Source organism: Gasterosteus aculeatus, chromosome 14, assembly GCF_964276395.1.
Source record: "Gasterosteus aculeatus chromosome 14, fGasAcu3.hap1.1, whole genome shotgun sequence".
NCBI lineage: Eukaryota > Metazoa > Chordata > Actinopteri > Perciformes > Gasterosteidae > Gasterosteus > Gasterosteus aculeatus.
In genome coordinates, this window is record NC_135702.1 from 1169472 (window position 1) to 1186438 (window position 16967).

Sequence of the window (16967 nt, forward strand, 5' to 3'; positions counted from 1 at the left end):
TGATGTACATTAGTGGGTGTTTAGTTGTGACTGAAAACCAGTCAGTAACCATTGTGATGTCATGAGAGGCGCCTCCGCTCTCACCGGGTAGTTCAAGCAGTGAGAGGACACCAGTTTCAAATATAAACAGAAGGTTTTATTCACGTTCTCTGGAATCAACAAAAACAGTAGTCCAAAAAGGGTAACTGAGGCTCCGGTCAATCTTAAAATATGTCTCGTCTTCGAAGGGGAATCATAAATCCAACTCACAAGAATAAATGGTAAATGGACTGTACTTGTATAGCGCTTTTCTAGTCTTCTGACCACTCAAAGCGCTTTAACACTACATGACATCATTCACCCATTCACACCCATTCATACACTGATGACAGGAGAACCATACACAGTGACACCTGCCATCAGTAACTATCATTCACACACTGTAGTCGCAGCTACAGGAGCAATGTTGGGTTAAGTGTCTTGCCCAAGGACACAACGACATGCAGGTTAGCCGGGCCTGGGATCGAACCGACAATCCTCTGATTGGAGGACGACCGTGCTCCCCACTCACCCACAGTCGCCCTAAAAGAATATACAGTCTTCCTCCACAATATCCTCCTACGGCGGTCTGGTCTCTCTCGAACCCCACTGGCTGTCTGTCTCTAACCCTTATGAAGGCCAGGACCCAGCCGTCCAGGACCCAGCCTCTCGTGACATCACACCATGTTAATGTGACCCCTCTGTACCTGATAGTATCTCAGTCCTGCAGTGACCTTCTAGTCCTCACAGCTCCCTCAGATCATGTGACATGTGTGTTGTGTTGTGTGTCTGCAGGCTGTCAGGCTGTCTGATCACAGAGGAAGGCTGTTCTTCTCTGGCCTCAGCTCTGAGCTCCAACCCCTCCCATCTGAGAGAGCTGGACCTGAGCTACAATCATCCAGGAGACTCAGGAGTGAAGCTGCTGTCTGCTGGACTGGAGGATCCTCAGTGGAGACTGGAGACTCTCAGGTATGAAGAGGCTGCAGCCACAGACCATCAGTCTGTAGAGGAGCTGGAAACCTTTTCTCTGTCCCACTGTCAGCCTGGTTAATAAGACCCTGACACACCAAGCTGACCTCAAACTACCAGAGACTCATCTACTGTTTGTGTCCCACATGAGACCATCAACAAAGACAGAAGTAGTGAGGAACAGTAGCCAGGATGAGCCTGAACAGGGAGGAAGGTGATGAAAGGCTTGTTTCTTTGGAGTCTTGTCTTGTTGTTGTAAGAGAGGACAGTGTCTCCTGACACGTTGACGGCATCATGGTGGGTTGATATGAGTCAACGTCGTCACGCTGCAGGTTTGTGGGCTCTTAACAAACAACACTTGGATGTTTAGATGCTGGTCATCTGCCTCCAGTGTGTGTTTGTCCTTTAGTCCAGACATTATCATTAAGAGACAAACAGTCAGAAACAATCTGTTCAAAGCGTCTTGATGGATCATCACAGGAGGAACGTTTGGTGTTTTAAAGGAGTTCAGCTTCACCTGCTTTTGGTGCTTTGCACTGAGAGCCAGTTCCCTGGATGATGAGAGTGGACTTGTTGAAGCTACAGGTGACAGTCGGCCACAGACGCTCAGTGAAGAACCAACAGCTGATGGTGGACCTGGTGTGTCAGAGCCCAAAGAGGTTTGTTTAGGACTGGACCACAGTGCTCTGTGGCTGCAGACCCACCTGAGCTGTAACACCTTCACCTCCAGACTACAGGTGATGGAAACCAGTGTTGACTGTTGCTAGGAGACGGGATGTGAACAGCAGTGTCACAGTCGGACCCTTTGGACCTCCAACCAGATTTGCCTTCAAAAATGTCATAAACAACCATATAAATCCCTTAAAACATTGAAATACGAGGCTAGAACCATATCTACGTGTTAACCCAGAGCAGGGACAGTACACGTGTAAAGTTTCTACCTCTTTTATTCATAAGTCGAGTTCAGATTGGCTGATCCGCGTCATTCCACCACTCTATCGGTGTAATAAGCCTGAATAAAGGCGTCGTCGTGCCGACCAATGGTTTCACTTCCTGGTTGTAAAGTCCTGCGTGTGTTGCAGAGCGATTCACCTCCAGAACAACAGGTGGAGTCACATGTTTTGTTGAAGACGACCTAGAGAGTCACGTCTTTGTGTGTGGAAGTCGCTGGTTGCTTTATTTATTTATCATAGACATTATTGCCCCGTGCATCCACACTGCTGCTTTTCATCACGGACACATTTGTCCCGTATTTTCCTCCACAACTTTGTTCCCCTCGTTTGTGGAGATCTCCCTCCATGAGTCAGAGGCCGTCCGGCGTCCTCATAGTCCGCCAATGACGGCTTGTACAAGTGCTCAAATTTACGCATTTCTTCCCACAAAAGCTCTTCAATCTGATCCGTTCTCTCGTAAACATTCTTCCTTTTAAGAACGGCCGTATTGTGCTGTGAAAACGGAGATGTGAGACTCCGTAAAGGACGTAGTTTAGCGGACCAATCACAGGGTCAATGGATGAGACCGTGTCCTTCATAGTTTACCTTCACAAACGGACACAATCTCTCTGTGTTGTTGTGTAGCTTTACTTGAAATAGAAACAGCAGATACAAGAACTTCTAGCCTTCAGAAACCAATTCTTCCTATTCTGATAAATGCTTTTAGTTATCTGAATAAGCATAATTCTATGAAAGGATGAACTCCTCTTCCTGTCTGTCCAGATGTCCCCTGTGAATGTGTCTCATGCTGCTTAGTTTAGTACCTTGCTAATGATTGGACTCATTCAACACCCTCAACTTCTGTTCTTCAACGTCTTCACACATCAAACAATCATTAAAAGCAACTCAAACAGTCTACAACTTTCCTGCAAGTAGATATTTTTAAATGCTTCCACATTCCGTCGCTCTGCGATTGTCTGACAGACTTTTTCTCTCATGTTCAGCGTATTGAAATGTAAGTGTGGACGCGTTGAAGCGTCTGTGACAAAGTGTCCATATTTCATGTACTACTGCTATCAATGTTCCTCTGATCAGACATTTGATCCATCATCCAGATTGTGTATCAAGTGTATCGTGCACTTTACACTCAGGTTAGAACTTAGAGACTAAAACACGACAACATTAATACAAAAACTGACACTATGTACAACGACTGTCCTCATTTCTCATCACCTTCATTCCTCATTTAAATCCTTCACAACCTTTTAATGACACTTTCCCTCTTTTAGTGAATCAATCTCTGTTTTTAAATCTCAGCGGTTTATAATCTTTATTCTCTCTTCTTCTTCTGCAACGTGAGTCGTAAACTGGGGAGACTGGGGCTGCTTATCTGAGCTGCTGGGAGCCAGTGGGGGGCCACGTGGCACCAGTTGCTGTTTGGGCCTCGTCTGCTGTGGGGGTTGCGTGAGGGGGGTGGAGGTGAGGTGGAGGTGGTGGAGGTGAGATGGAGGGACGTGAGGTGGAGGTGAGGTGGAGGTGGGTGGAGGTGAGGTGGAGGCGGGTGGAGGTGGGTGGAGCCTCCAGCCGTGGAGGAGCGTTTAGTCGCGTGTCTCCTGGGACTCTCTCTGCACCAATGTTCCTCCTGTCCACATATATAAGGTCCACCTGTCCTCCCTCGGTTGTCCCTCGTCCTCTGCTGCTGGGTGCTGATGTCCCACTGAACGGTTCCTACCTGCTGGATCTGGGGCCTTTGGGGGACGGGGTATCGGGCCTTGTCTGTCTCCTGTCTCTGTCCTTTGTTTACTGCTGCAGACATCTTGATGTTCACAAGTGTCTTCAGCTGTTTCCTCATCGTGCTCTCAAGTCCGTCCACTGCTTCTCTTCCTTGGGCCTCCGTCTGCTCCTCCATCTTCTCTCTGGTGCTACTCAGCAGGTCCTGAGTCGTAAACACGACCATGATGCAACCTGGTGCATCTAAACCCCCCTGAGATGTCCTCCTGTCCTTTAGGAGCTACTCTGTCACTGACTGTGAGGAGACGACTAATGATGTAAAGTCAAACTAATGAAACCTGCAAAACACCAAACAACAAAGTGAACTCAGCAATGGAAAGTAAAGCAGTGGACCTGAAAGGGAACCAGTCCATCAAACCACTGAGTCACATAACAACTACAACACGGATCAGAACGCCGTCAGTACAAATCAAACTAAACCGCAGATCATCTCAAACTAGTTACGGCTTTCAGCAAATTAAAAATCAATCCAACTCAATGTTAGAATCACAAAGCTGAGATGAAACTTTTAGGGTGTAAACGCTGCCGCAGGAGAGAGAAGAGGAAACTAAAATAAACGTCTAATGAAAATCCATAAAAGCAAAATGAAGTTCAAGTTAAGAAAGTAAAAGTCTAAAGTCACAATGATAATCAATAATCAATCTTATGTTTAAACGTTGAATACCATTCAAACTTTAACTAGTAGTGACGATGGACCTTAACTCAAAGCCTGAAGCAATAATAACCCACTTATCTGACATTTAAATACAATCTAGTTCCACCACTGGAGATCAAATCTATTCAACCTTTTCAGAAGGTCACATTAAAATCAGAGCGGCTCTTTAAATTGGAATCGAGATCAAATCCAAATGAAGACAAAGCTGATATCAAACTGTATCAATGCTGAAATGATCACAAGTGATATTAAAGTTGTATTTCTTACCTTTACTTGAATGTCCATCAGTGTTGGAGGGTGAACATCAATGAACAGTCCTTGTGTCCCTTTGACTCTAATGAAGACATTGTCTCTACATCATGTGATTACTCCTGTAAACCATATGAGGCGTGTTGACACAACAGCTGATGACGTGACAATCGTTAGTAACTCTGCACCTCGACACGCTGAGAACACAAAGTACTATATTATAATAGTACTATTATGATCAGCAGCCTGTGACCTGACTGAATACTACAGTACATTCAATGATCACACCTTTGGCTTGAATCCACACGCCGACCCGTTTGCAGATGCTTGAGTGTATTTACATGAGGACGTTCTGTAATATCACAGTAAAAGTGCAGAACGGGACGGAAGTGAATGAGTGAAAAACCAAACAGTGAATCCAATAAACTAACGCGTGCGTTTCTTCTCTTTGTTTGTGTTGTTTGTTCATTGTGAAACATTGTAAATACTGAATGGTCTTTATTTCTATATTTAGTGAATATTTGCTTATTAAACGGTTTAATGTTCCTTTGCACACGTCCCATGAAGCTTCATCTGCAGCACGACGTCATTTCTCACATTTTAATTCCCATCTGGTGAAAGTACAGCGACAGGTCCGTTTATTATTTATTCCACATTTATCTACTTTATTCCATGAATATATTCCAGCACCTCGTCGCTGTGTGACGCCTGACTGACAGTCTGTGGTCGTCTGTAAGTAGTGGTAGAAGAAGAAGAGGTGCTCCATGTGGACATGAAGGACAAAGCTGTGTGTGAGAGTGATGTAATGTCCATGTCTCCATGCTGCTCTGACCCCCCTCCTCCTTTCAGGGTGGAGCCTGATGGAGTCCGATGGTTGACACCAGGTCCGTGGAGGTGTAAGTGTGCTTTGATTCATGAAGATTCAACCATCTTCACACTGTGACATCACTCATTCACCTCTGTGATGTCATCATCAGTGTCAGTAGATGAACACATGATTAATAACTGCAGCTGTATTGTGTCTTGTTCTCTCATCAGATTCCTGTGAACTCACAATCGACACAAACACAGTAAACACACAACTCAAACTGTCTGACAACAACAGGAAGGTGACACGTGTGGAGGAGGATCAGTCATATCCTGATCATCCAGACAGATTTGACTTCTGGCCTCAGCTGCTGTGTAGAACTGGTCTGACTGGTCGCTGTTACTGGGAGGTCGAGTGGAGAGGAAACGTTTATGTATCAGTGAGTTACAGAGGAATCAAGAGGAAAGGAGACAGTGAAGACTGTTGGTTTGGATGGAATGATCAGTCCTGGAGTCTGAGCTGCTCTGATGAAGGTTACCATGTCCGTCACAATAAGACAGTAACACACATCACCTCCTCCTTCTCCTCCTCCTCCTCCTCCTCCTCCTCCTCTGGTAGAGTAGCAGTGTATGTGGACTGTCCTGCTGGCTCTCTGTCCTTCTACAGAGTCTCCTCTGACACACTGATCCACCTCCACACCTTCAGCACCACATTCACTGAACCTCTTTATCCTGGGTTTGGGTTTGGGTTCTGGTTGAGGTTCCGGTCCTTGTTTAACTACGGTTCTGGTTCCTCAGTGTCTCTGTGTTCTCTGTAGGAGGGAGAGTCTCCTCCTGGTGGAGAACCTTCCTCTCTGTCACACAGCTGATGGTGGTTCATGTGGGTGTAGCTGCAGGTGGAGCAGGTGAGGGGTACCTGAGCTGGTCTGGACTCTGGGGGGTCCACAGCTCTCTGGGACTCAGGTGGACGTGTGAAGGAGCTCAGCTTAATGCTGCTGTGCTCCTTGAATCAATAGATCATCGTTTAGATATCGGCTCCTAATTAGGCTTTAATCTTCATCTTTATATCCTCAAGAAGACGTTTTATAAAATGCTCGTCTGCCCCCATGTGAGATAAATGTGTCCTTATGTGTGTGTTTCATTTCCACTCACGCTAATAACAACAAGGGGAAACACTTAAAATGTCGAATTCTTTTTTAAGACAATTTTAACTTAATCTTTCAGAATCTGTTCAGTGAACTAAGAAATAATTTCACATAATCAGGTTTTTTTAATGATTCAAACTTCTGAAGAAAATGTTTAATATCCTGACAGATAATATCAGTACTTGTGTTTTTATTCACTATAATAGTACAACATTTAGTCCATGTATTACTTTGGCTTAACAGCAATATAATTGTATGTTTCTAATGTTAATAAATGACTTTTATTGGAAACAACTGTACATTTTTAAACACGTCATAATATAAACATGCTGTATTGTTTATTTTGACATGAAATACTATGATCCTTCTTAAACATGCTGTACTATTTACATATTATTTATATGTATTTACTTGTTTTGTCACTAGCAGAGAAAACATCTGTGTTACAGCTGGTTGACAAAGGAAGTGAAAAGTTTGTAATAAACAAACAAATAAGTAATAAATAACTTGGTTTATTAACCGTATGAACGTTAACGCAGAGTCGTCTCCAAACAACACAAACTACTGAGCTCGGTGCTTCAGGTGCAACTTGAAGGTTTCATCCTGCAGTAAATATCCTACTGAAGTCGCCTTGTGGTGTTTTGGGCCGCGTCACCGTGGCAACAACAACACACAAACAACAAGCACGTATTTTATAACAGGCTGGAGTTTATTACTAAGAAACTTGAGTATTGAAAGTGTTAAATGTGATGGAGTCTCTCAATGCACCGCCAAAATAAAACACAGACAGCAGCAACGGTCCCAAAAAATCAGATCAAACAGAAAGAGGAACGATTTTAACTTTAAATCTCTTAATAACGTCGTTATTGTACCTGAAAGAAATGATCACAATAAAGTACGTCCTCATTCTGCTGTAAACGGTCAGATATTAACAAACATTTCTCTCCATCAGCAGTCGGGATTATCTTTTTATTATTATATTATATACATTCAGTCTCCTGAAACCAAATGAACTCATTGCAACAAAGAAAGGAAAAGGGTAATAAAATAAAATCCACTCTATACTCCAGGACGAGTCTCTGGGGGACAAAGAGCGTAACCATGACGACGGCGCTGAAGCTCATTTTAAAACTTGTCCTGCTGCGCTGAAAGAAACAGAATACAGAGTACATCTGGTGTACAAGTACAAGTACTGCACTCCAGTGGAAAGTCAAGGTACTTCACTGCAGCACTTTATATTTGACGTTAATTTACAAATGAACCTCTCAGAGGTAAATATTTGACTTTTATTATATTCGTGTGACGCTTTAGTTTCTTCTCAGATTAGTTTTTCATCTTCCTGCCCAGAAAAAACATCACTTCATCCTTCAGTTTATCACAAATAGAATGATGAAGATGAAGCTAAATAAAAGGACATGAAGGAGTTAACGTGCAACATGAATGCAGGATGAATATGAATGAAACACGTCACTGATGTATTAATACTTTTAAATACTAGCAGTACGGTTTAGTGAGCCGTCATTTGACTTTTACTGAAGTAAACGATTTGACGGTTATCGGCAAATTAAAACGACTGGTCCCTTCTTCTTTCAGCCTCCTTTAAACCTTAGAGTTGATCTTATTTTATCGTGTTGTTGCAGTAAAATAATAAATTATACATTGTTAATAAATGTACAAACAAAAGGGTTCATTCAGAGGCGTGTTCACACACACACGCACGCGCACGCGCACGCGCACGCGCACGCACACGCGCACGCACACGCGCGCACGCACACACACACACACACACACACACACACACACAGTTTAGTATAAAACCTGGAGAAACATGTTGAATTAAAACAAAATACATTTATATTCATTCATCTACACATAAAGTGTATAAAACAGCATAAAATAATTGTGATTAAAATCAAATAAAAGGAATTTCAAGAAGAAATAAAATCTCTGGCTCCAGTTTGGTCCAATAACGACGTTTCAGCCACAATGATTCATTGGTTAAAGAATCTCCTGCAGCAGGTGAGCGCCGCATTACCCATGAGCCTCCTCTTCTGTGGAGCTCACCTGGGCGCTGCTGCCACCTGTGGAACCCGACCAACCAGAGGGAGAGGGGGGGTGAGTGAGATGGGGGGGGGGCATCACGGGGCGAGCACCACCAGCACACGAGGGGGGGGGGCAACAGGGCGGCGCCAGAGAGACGAAGAAGAAGCCGAGAGGAAGAAAACCTCAAAGTTCTAATAACTGAAGCTACAACAAAGGGCTCATTATTAATTATATACTACGCTGCTTTAATGGGATATTTACACATTTAATGAGAAATTAAACGGAAGAAACATGTCATATTACACCGTACAAAGGAATTGACCACTTAAGGTAAAATGACTTCCAGGCTACTTTCTGTAGGATCGCTTTATTTGATAAAGACTGAAACGTAAACCTGTTTTTATATTAAATAAAGATTTCAGAAATTCTCTAATTTTCATTGAGTTGCACTCAGCGAAACATCGGACCACTAAATTAAAGCAAAGACTTCAAGCTTTTACAACATAAAGAGGTTCAGAAATATATTTTAGGTTAATGTTTGAATGAAAATAGGTTTTTTCTGTATGACTTTCTGCAAATATATTTGGTGATACATGAAAAGAAGCTAAAACCAACTATTATGACTTCATTTGGAGGTCTGGTGCTTTACGCTTTGGAACTACACTTTACTGGACGTAAACAGGTTGTTTAGTGATTCAAATATAAATACATATATATATTATATATTTGCATTTCAGCAAATTGTGTCTATTGAAAACAAGCCGATTGAACCGTTAGCAGCTCAGGTTCGGGCCGCGTCTCTGCCTTCGTGCCCATGAGCCTCCAGTGTGGACGCCAGAGGGACACGTCTCAGCCTTTAAGGTCATGGATATAAACATGTGGATCAGATCAGACACGACCTTTAACTGATGGAGAGAAGGGAGATGATTGCAGGGAAAGAGCAGAGGAAATAAAACGTCACCAAACACAAATGGACACACAGGAACGCACACAGGGGGACAGCGGAGTGTGTGTGTGTGTGTGTGTGTGTGTCTGCTGTCACGCCTCAGACGGCTGCATTTCACCTCATGCAGACAAACAAACATTAAATGAATAAATACTAACAGTAATTCTCAATGGTATCAAAGAAGGAAAAGTTGACGGGGAACTCTGGACGAGACCACAGAAGAAGACACGGAGGTGCGAAAGCAGAGAGGGGAGAGAAAGAGGAAGATTATTATCGTTCAGCCATCAGGAGACGAGCAGCGAGGAAACAACACAAAGACGCTCGAGTGCGATTCATCCACAAAGAGTCTGTGTCCACGAAGCGCTTTTTACAGGAAGGTTTTACATCTGGTTGCTATGATACGGAGAGACAACGCCTTCCTCTTTGCTCTCTATTAGACCATGACGCAGGTGATGCTTTAGGGCGGGGCTTACTGTGATTGACAGCTCTCTAACAGACCATGAAGCAGGGGATGCTTTAGGGCGGGGCTTAAAGTGATTGACAGCTCTCTAACAGACCATGAAGCAGGTGATGTTTTAGGGCGGAGCTTACTGTGATTGACAGCTCTCTAACATGCACGCTTCATATTTTAAGTCCACTAAGCTTTCCTTTATAAAGAGAGGAAATCGTAGAATAAAAGACCTGCGTCCTGATTCACAGCGGTTTGGTGGACACGTTGTCGCTGGTGTTGGTTCCAGGAGGACGGTGGAGAAACGTACCTGGCTGTGAGTTTCTGTCGTTGAGCAGCTTGGTCTGACTGTTGGGCAGGATCTTAATCTCTGGAGGATCTGGACTGTGACCGACCCGCGACGCCATGAGAGCGTTCAGGTACTGGAGACGAGTCACCTGCCAGCGTCGTGCAGCGATTAGTGGGTTAGTGCACGTTCATTAATGTCACTCTAATATAAAACCACTTCAACATTTTAACAACACGCCTCTTTTCAACCATCAGAATCGGCTACAAATGAGGAGCAACAAAGTGTTTCTGTTTTCCTGTTAAATGAGACGTTTCCTGAAGGGACCCTGGTGCTCAGAGGCAACACCGCTTCAGTCCACAGGGGGCGCCAGAGCACAACACGCTTCCTTTACTCGACTTTTAGCGATTTTATAAATTCGTTGTTGCAGCCCTAGTATTTAGATTGTTGTACTTTAGTGAAAAGTACCACGAAAAAGTACTATGAACAATGAGAATGAGTTGAGAACTCAAAGGCTGAGAACACACACACACGCACGCACACACACACGCACACACACACGCACCCGTATGAGCTGCAGGTCGCTGAGGGCTCGGACGGTGTAGTCGGGACAATAGCTGGACGGACTTGTGGCGTCGGCGGACTCGAAGGGATCCCTGGGAGAGAGACACTGGGTCGACACAGGAGACTGGTGCACTGCAGACACACACACACACACACACACACACACACACACACACACACACACACACACACACACACACACACACACACACACACACACACACACACGAGTCAGCACAACATCTGCTGTCCTGCTTCTTCTTCTCCTCCTTTTTGAACCTCGGTTATGGAAACACGGAGTGAATAAAGCTGCGTCATCACGATCAAACGGACAAACCGAGTGATTCTTGTCTCGCGACGAATCGTTATTCATTCATAAAATACAACAACGCGTCATCAACGTTGAAGCCGTCGCGATGACGTCACCATGAAGGAGATCAATAGTCCTCCTGCTCACCTGAAGAGGGCAGCGTCAGCGCGGACACGCCGTAGTACGTGAACGCTCCGTTCTCGAACTTCAGCCCCTCCTTCCCGATCTCCACCTCCACGCGACCCTGAGCACCGCAAACAGGAAGCAGCCAGAGGTCACGTGACGGCGCTCCACGTCTTCTTCCTGCCGCTCTGTGGGACGGACGAGCAACGGGCCTCAGAGGCTCTCAGAGGCTCACTGACCTGCAGCAGCAGGATGAAGTAGTCCACCGGGTGGTTGCGCGTGTACAGGTAGTGAGCCGAGCTCAGCCGGTTGTTCGGGTCGAAGGGAACCTCCTGGTTGACGCTGGGGTGACGCAGCAGGTGGAACAGGACCTTCTCGGACATGCGCCCGGGGCTGAAGTGAGCCACCTCTGTGGGGGGGGGCAGGAGACACGGGCAGCGACGTGAGGTACAATGTCGGGACAAACGGCTTCTTCACTCTTAGAATAAGCAACATGGAACGTAATCATTACGCGTGTGGAGTGAAACTGTGACCGAGTCCATCAGCGCGTGACGCTTCAGTCCAATAAGTTATCAATCAACTGCTACATGCAAGTTCTGCTTCTTCTTCTAAAAGAATAGTCGCAGAAATAACAAAAAAGCTGCATGCAGGATTTGTTCACTCGTGAGATAAAAGGGAATCTTCCTCGTCATCCTCGGCATGTTTGGTGGCACTTGGCGTTCCGAGGGAGGGAACCGCCGGGCGAAGCGAGTCCAGTCCAGATCCACCTCAAGACGTTACTCCTGTGATGAAAAGAAATGTAAAAAGGTTCAGTAGAAGATCTTTTTATCAACGGTATCCCTGCTTTGTTTACCTTTTCTTTTTGACTAAGGAATGGAACCATAGTCAAACATACACATCTGTACACACAGGACCCAAAACATCAGGTCACAGACTCTTGCTTTTGGTCTCTGATGCTGAACAATTCTGCCTGATTCCCACAGCTGTCTGATGACAATCCAGTTTATTTCGCCCGTCTGAGTGGGAAGAACATCAGACAGCAACCATTTATTTTCTTTAAACATTGTTATCATTTACTCTGCTGTGTTTTGTCTTTAACTTGTTTAATGGTTTGACTTTATAAGTTCTGCCGTATAATAGTAACCCAACTATTTTCCATTTGAGCTATTTTCTTAATTTTTATCCAATTGTACCATTTGTTCATTCCATCAGTCCTGTTGACACACAGTGAATAAAAGCAATCTTTCTCCTCCAGCTCTATTACATTTCCTATCAGGACTAATTAGGATTTCAGAGAGGGGAAATTGAAAAAGAAAAATCCCTTCATCCCGTGTTTTGTCTGCCGTGGTTTACGATTCACCTGTAATTCAGGAGAGAGGGCTAGCGCGGATCGTGGCACCGGCAACTCGCTGAGGCACTTCCTGTTGCAGGTTGCGGCGCCGCGGCGAATCGTGGCAACTGCCTCGAGTTTACGGCAACTGCCTCGCCTGTTGCCTCGGCTGAGTGAGGTACCTCGAGCGGTACCACGAATTCAGGGGCCGGTTCATCGGTCGAGAGAGGTACCTCGAGTTAACGGAGTCTTGCCACGACCAAAGGGAGCGGTGCCTCGGCTGATAGACGTACCGGGAGTTTAAGGGAGCGGTGCCTCGGCTGATAGACGTACCGGGAGTTTAAGGGAGCGGTGCCGCGGCTGTTTCCGTTCATTTTAGTATTCATATATATGCAACATGTGACGGTATAATACAGTTTGAGTACGACTGTTATCTGCGGGTTGAGTTGCCGTGGCGAGTCGTGGCAGCGGCCACAACTTCACGACAGCTGCCTCGACTTTGCGGCAATGATGCCTCGACTGTTGCAGTTTTCTTTTCATATTTTGACAAAATGTGACAATACTATCCTGTACTATGCTGTACTCTGTCCTTAAGAGTACGAGTGTTGTTGGTTGTAATTGGTTTAGTCATAAAACGCAGATAAGCGATGCAATAGCTCAGCTAAGCTAATATGGGCTAAGACCACTCGTTGCCTTGGTTACGATAACCACTTTCCGGCAGCGCCCCGAATGAATGCAAATTGTAAATATTGATGCATTGTAACGTTAAAACTATTGAGAAGTGCTGAAAGCTTTTTGTATGTGTGTGTATATATATTTTAGTAGTATAGGTACATAATATAGTTATATTACAGTTCATTCAAAGGCCTAATCTTTTCCTCAGTGCTGAAGACACGTCAGGAAGTGACAGAAAGCAGTGTTAAGAAATGTTCAAATCTTTGCAGTACAAAACCAAGACACAATTACAGAGATGATTTTGAGCACATTTATTTCTGCATTAAAAAACAAAGCAGAGATTATTTTATTTCACCCACTAGTAATATTATATATTTTTGTCAAGAGTACTAGGCTTAAAACAAAACTGTTCATTTTTTACGGACTTATCTGCAGAAATCATTCAGCGCATTCACAAAAGAACAGAACTTGATTTATGCGTTGCATTCATGCACAGTAAACACAATGGACGTGAAAAAACACCATATAGATGAATCTAGTGATTCTTTAATAAAATACTTAAGAAATACATGTTTGTCTCCCTAGTAAACAATAAAAACTGTTTATAGCATGATATTGTCATAAACCGGGTACCTTCCTCTTTTTCCTTTCCACCCCTTTCTTGTAATTTACACACACTCGCACCCCCCCTTCACACACACACACACACACACACACACACACACACACACACACACACACACACACACACACTTAATTACACCTGCTCATTCATTCCCAGCTGCTTCTCATTCTCTCATCTCATCATCCTCTCTTCCTGCTTCCTCTAATTAGACACTATTTCTAGCCTCCCTCTTCCCCTTGTTCTCCAGCAGAGCTTTACCTGTGCACCCGACGTACCTGAGCTCGCTGTCCCGTATCGCCTGCCTTGTTGTGTCCTGACGGTTCGTGCTGAACTATTATTGTCCCGTTGCTAACCTCTGCTTTACCCAGCCTCCTGTTTGACGTGAGCTGCCTGCTGTCTGGTGCGTCTCCCTCGGCCTGGACCTCGTTCTCTGCTCACTGGGCGTCACCGTTGCCGGCCAAACGCCCGTATTCTTCTGTTTGTGTGTTTGTGTTCATTAAAACACTTTACGTTCCCTTGCGTTTGGGTGGTCGCTTCTTCACAAGCACAACAGATATAGTCAAAAGGAAATAAATATCATTTAAAGAATGTCATTTTTCCTTTTACGTAACATCCATCATGAAGGTACTGTCTGTTGCCTGATCATGAGACAATATAGAATCGCTTAATACTTTAATCCAGCAGCTTTTGTGCGATCACTGGATATCTAAAAACAGTCATGCACACAATCACGCTCAGGCAAATTCTTTTGTCAACAATTGTAGTCAACATTAATTTAAATGAAAATACTGGTAACTCATATTATATACCGACATTCAATTTTAGACACGTCTTGATGGCACCCACCCAGTGTTATTGTTTGTTCATATAATCACATACGCATTGATTAGTTCTCGAAGTAGAGATTGTAACCAGGGCGGCAAGTGATCTTAGTCCATATTCGCTTAGCTGCACTAAAATGGGAAGCCGTTGTATCACTTATTGGCTTTTATTACTAAAATAACTACCAACACTAGTACTTTTAAAGGCAGTATTGTATTGTCACATATTGGTAAAATTATAAAACAAACATATCACATATTTGGGAAATGAAACTGTCTGGCACAAAGTCGAGGCAGCTGTCGTAAAAACGGCAACCGTCGAGGCGCCACTGCGGCCAAGTCGAGGTAGCTGTCGTGAAGCCGCGGCAACTGCCTCGTGAAATCGTGGCAACTACCTCGTGAAATTGAGGCACTTGCCATGATTCGCCGCGGCACCGCAACCTGCAACAGGAAGTGCCTCGGCGGGTTGCCAGTGCCACGATATGCACTAGTTCCTACTGTAATTCAGGCTCCTCGGGACACAACCCTCAGTCTCCAGTTCTCAGCACTAAAACGCATAAAAAATGAATATTTTGCAGTATCAGAGTTCAAACCTTGTCAGAACAAGAAAGTAACCACTAACTTCAAAGATAAACATTTGCAAAACCGAGATCTAGAGACAAAGACGATATATCTTGGGTCCGGTTTGCTATAAAAGATCTCGTCACTTCTCCTCTCTCAAGCAGATCCTGGCCTCTCAAACTACCCACGACGGAATAGCGCCTTTGACCAGGAGTCCCTTACCCACCGTACCGTCCAAACCTTGAGTGAGTCAAGGTGATCAAGAAGATCTTGAGATCCGCCTCCAAGGACCACATGTAAGAAGGATGTTACTCGACACCGTTGTGAAATCATTGTACATGACATTTATTCTCAGGAACACCATGTCTCAGTTCAAGAGGTCACAGACCTTCTGTCCACTTACAACGAACCTTATTTTCAGACCATCAATACAGGCAGAAGTGGAAGCAGGGAGGAAGGTGATCAGGGCTTGTTTCTCTGGAGCCTCGGCTTGTTTCCACATTATAAGGGAGGACAGTGGTGTATCCTGACACGTTGACGGCATCATGGTGGGTGCCAATTATTGATCATCCACCGCCAACAGTGCACGGGGAATAAAATAAAATATAATGCGATGGCTATTAGTAGAGTAAGGTTATGGGTTAGTTTAAAATAAAAGCTAAAGTTAAAAAATATCAAAAACTAAAGTGCAACAGCAAGTGACAAAAGTGACGAGTAAAAAGTGACGTGTGCAGTGTGAGGGGGAGTGACAAGTGGAACGTTATAGTCAGTCAGTGGGGGACCGGCTCTGTTGATGAGCCCGACTGCCGACGGGAAGAAACTGTTGGTGTGGCGGGAGGTCTTAGTCCTGATGGACCTCAGCCTCCTGCCAGATGGAAGGGGCACAAACAGGTTTTGTCGGGGTGGGAGGGGTCTGCTACCATCTTTTTAGCTCGCTTCAGAGACCTGGAAGCGAACAAGTCCTGCAGGGACGGCAGATTGCAGCCGATCAGCCTCTCTGCAGAGCGGAGGACGCGCTGCAGCCTGCCCTTGTCCTTGGCTGTGGCTGCAGCGTACCAGACGGTGATGGAGGAGCAGAGGATGGACTCCATGATGGCCGTGTAGAAGTGGACCATCATCGTCTTTGGCAGGTTGAATTTCTTCAGCTGCCTCAGGGAGAAAAAAGAAGAAGAAGAAGTGACAACAACCACAGTTCACCCGACAAACCGTCAACGCCGGTTCACTTTCCTCATCAACGAAAAAGGGCCAAATTCCCAAAAAGCCGCTGCAATTCCCCGACTCCATCACCCAGGAGAAAGACATCAGCCTCCCAACCTCGTCCCATCTATTGCCGTCTTACCACACGTAGGCAGACGCTTCGTCTCCACGCTCTAGTGAGATCCCCAGAAATCCAGCCTCCAACAACCTCCAACTGGAGCGTTGCAACGGTGCAAAAAGGACTAAAGGAAAATTAAATCCCTTTCCTCCACTTTTTGATCTACTTATGTTAAACATCTGTGGATAACATGTTGCCACCAAAAAAAAATCAAAAGAACACATAAAGAAAAATCAATAGTAAAAATATGTATTTTCTTTCTTTACTTCCTCCAGATTGTTTTGACAGTGGCGGTTTTATCCATCTTGGGTGACGGGTGAGAGGGGGATTGTGAATGTTCTTTACTGGCTTTTT

The 16967-nt window shown here is 44.7% G+C and overlaps 3 protein-coding genes across 5 annotated transcripts in view; 2 read left to right on the forward strand and 1 right to left on the reverse strand.

Annotated features, from left to right (window-relative positions):
• The window catches only part of LOC120814177 (uncharacterized), a 351528-nt gene that overhangs the window by 171457 nt on the left and 163104 nt on the right, over window positions 1-16967 (forward strand).
• Window positions 5248-7100, forward strand: LOC144388289 (neoverrucotoxin subunit alpha-like). The gene is made up of 2 exons (XM_078088708.1): window positions 5248-5510; window positions 5653-7100. The coding sequence occupies exons 1-2, from the start codon at window positions 5387-5389 to the stop codon at window positions 6237-6239; spliced, it is 711 nt and encodes a 236-aa protein (XP_077944834.1). The 5' UTR covers window positions 5248-5386; the 3' UTR covers window positions 6240-7100.
• On the reverse strand, window positions 8398-11798 carry LOC144388293 (metal transporter CNNM3-like). Of its 3 annotated transcripts, none has more exons than XM_078088720.1 (5): window positions 11526-11795; window positions 11311-11407; window positions 10855-10985; window positions 10314-10440; window positions 8398-8647 (listed from the first exon to the last, which is right to left on the reverse strand). In XM_078088720.1, exons 1-5 carry the CDS (start codon window positions 11667-11669, stop codon window positions 8598-8600), a joined length of 549 nt encoding a protein of 182 aa, XP_077944846.1. In that variant the 5' UTR covers window positions 11670-11795; the 3' UTR covers window positions 8398-8597. The 3 variants fall into 3 exon arrangements, with proteins under 3 accessions (XP_077944846.1, XP_077944847.1, XP_077944845.1); XM_078088721.1 differs by lacking the exon at window positions 8398-8647 and adding an exon at window positions 9608-9758 and having other exon boundaries at window positions 11526-11798; XM_078088719.1 differs by lacking the exon at window positions 8398-8647 and having other exon boundaries at window positions 10147-10440; window positions 11526-11797.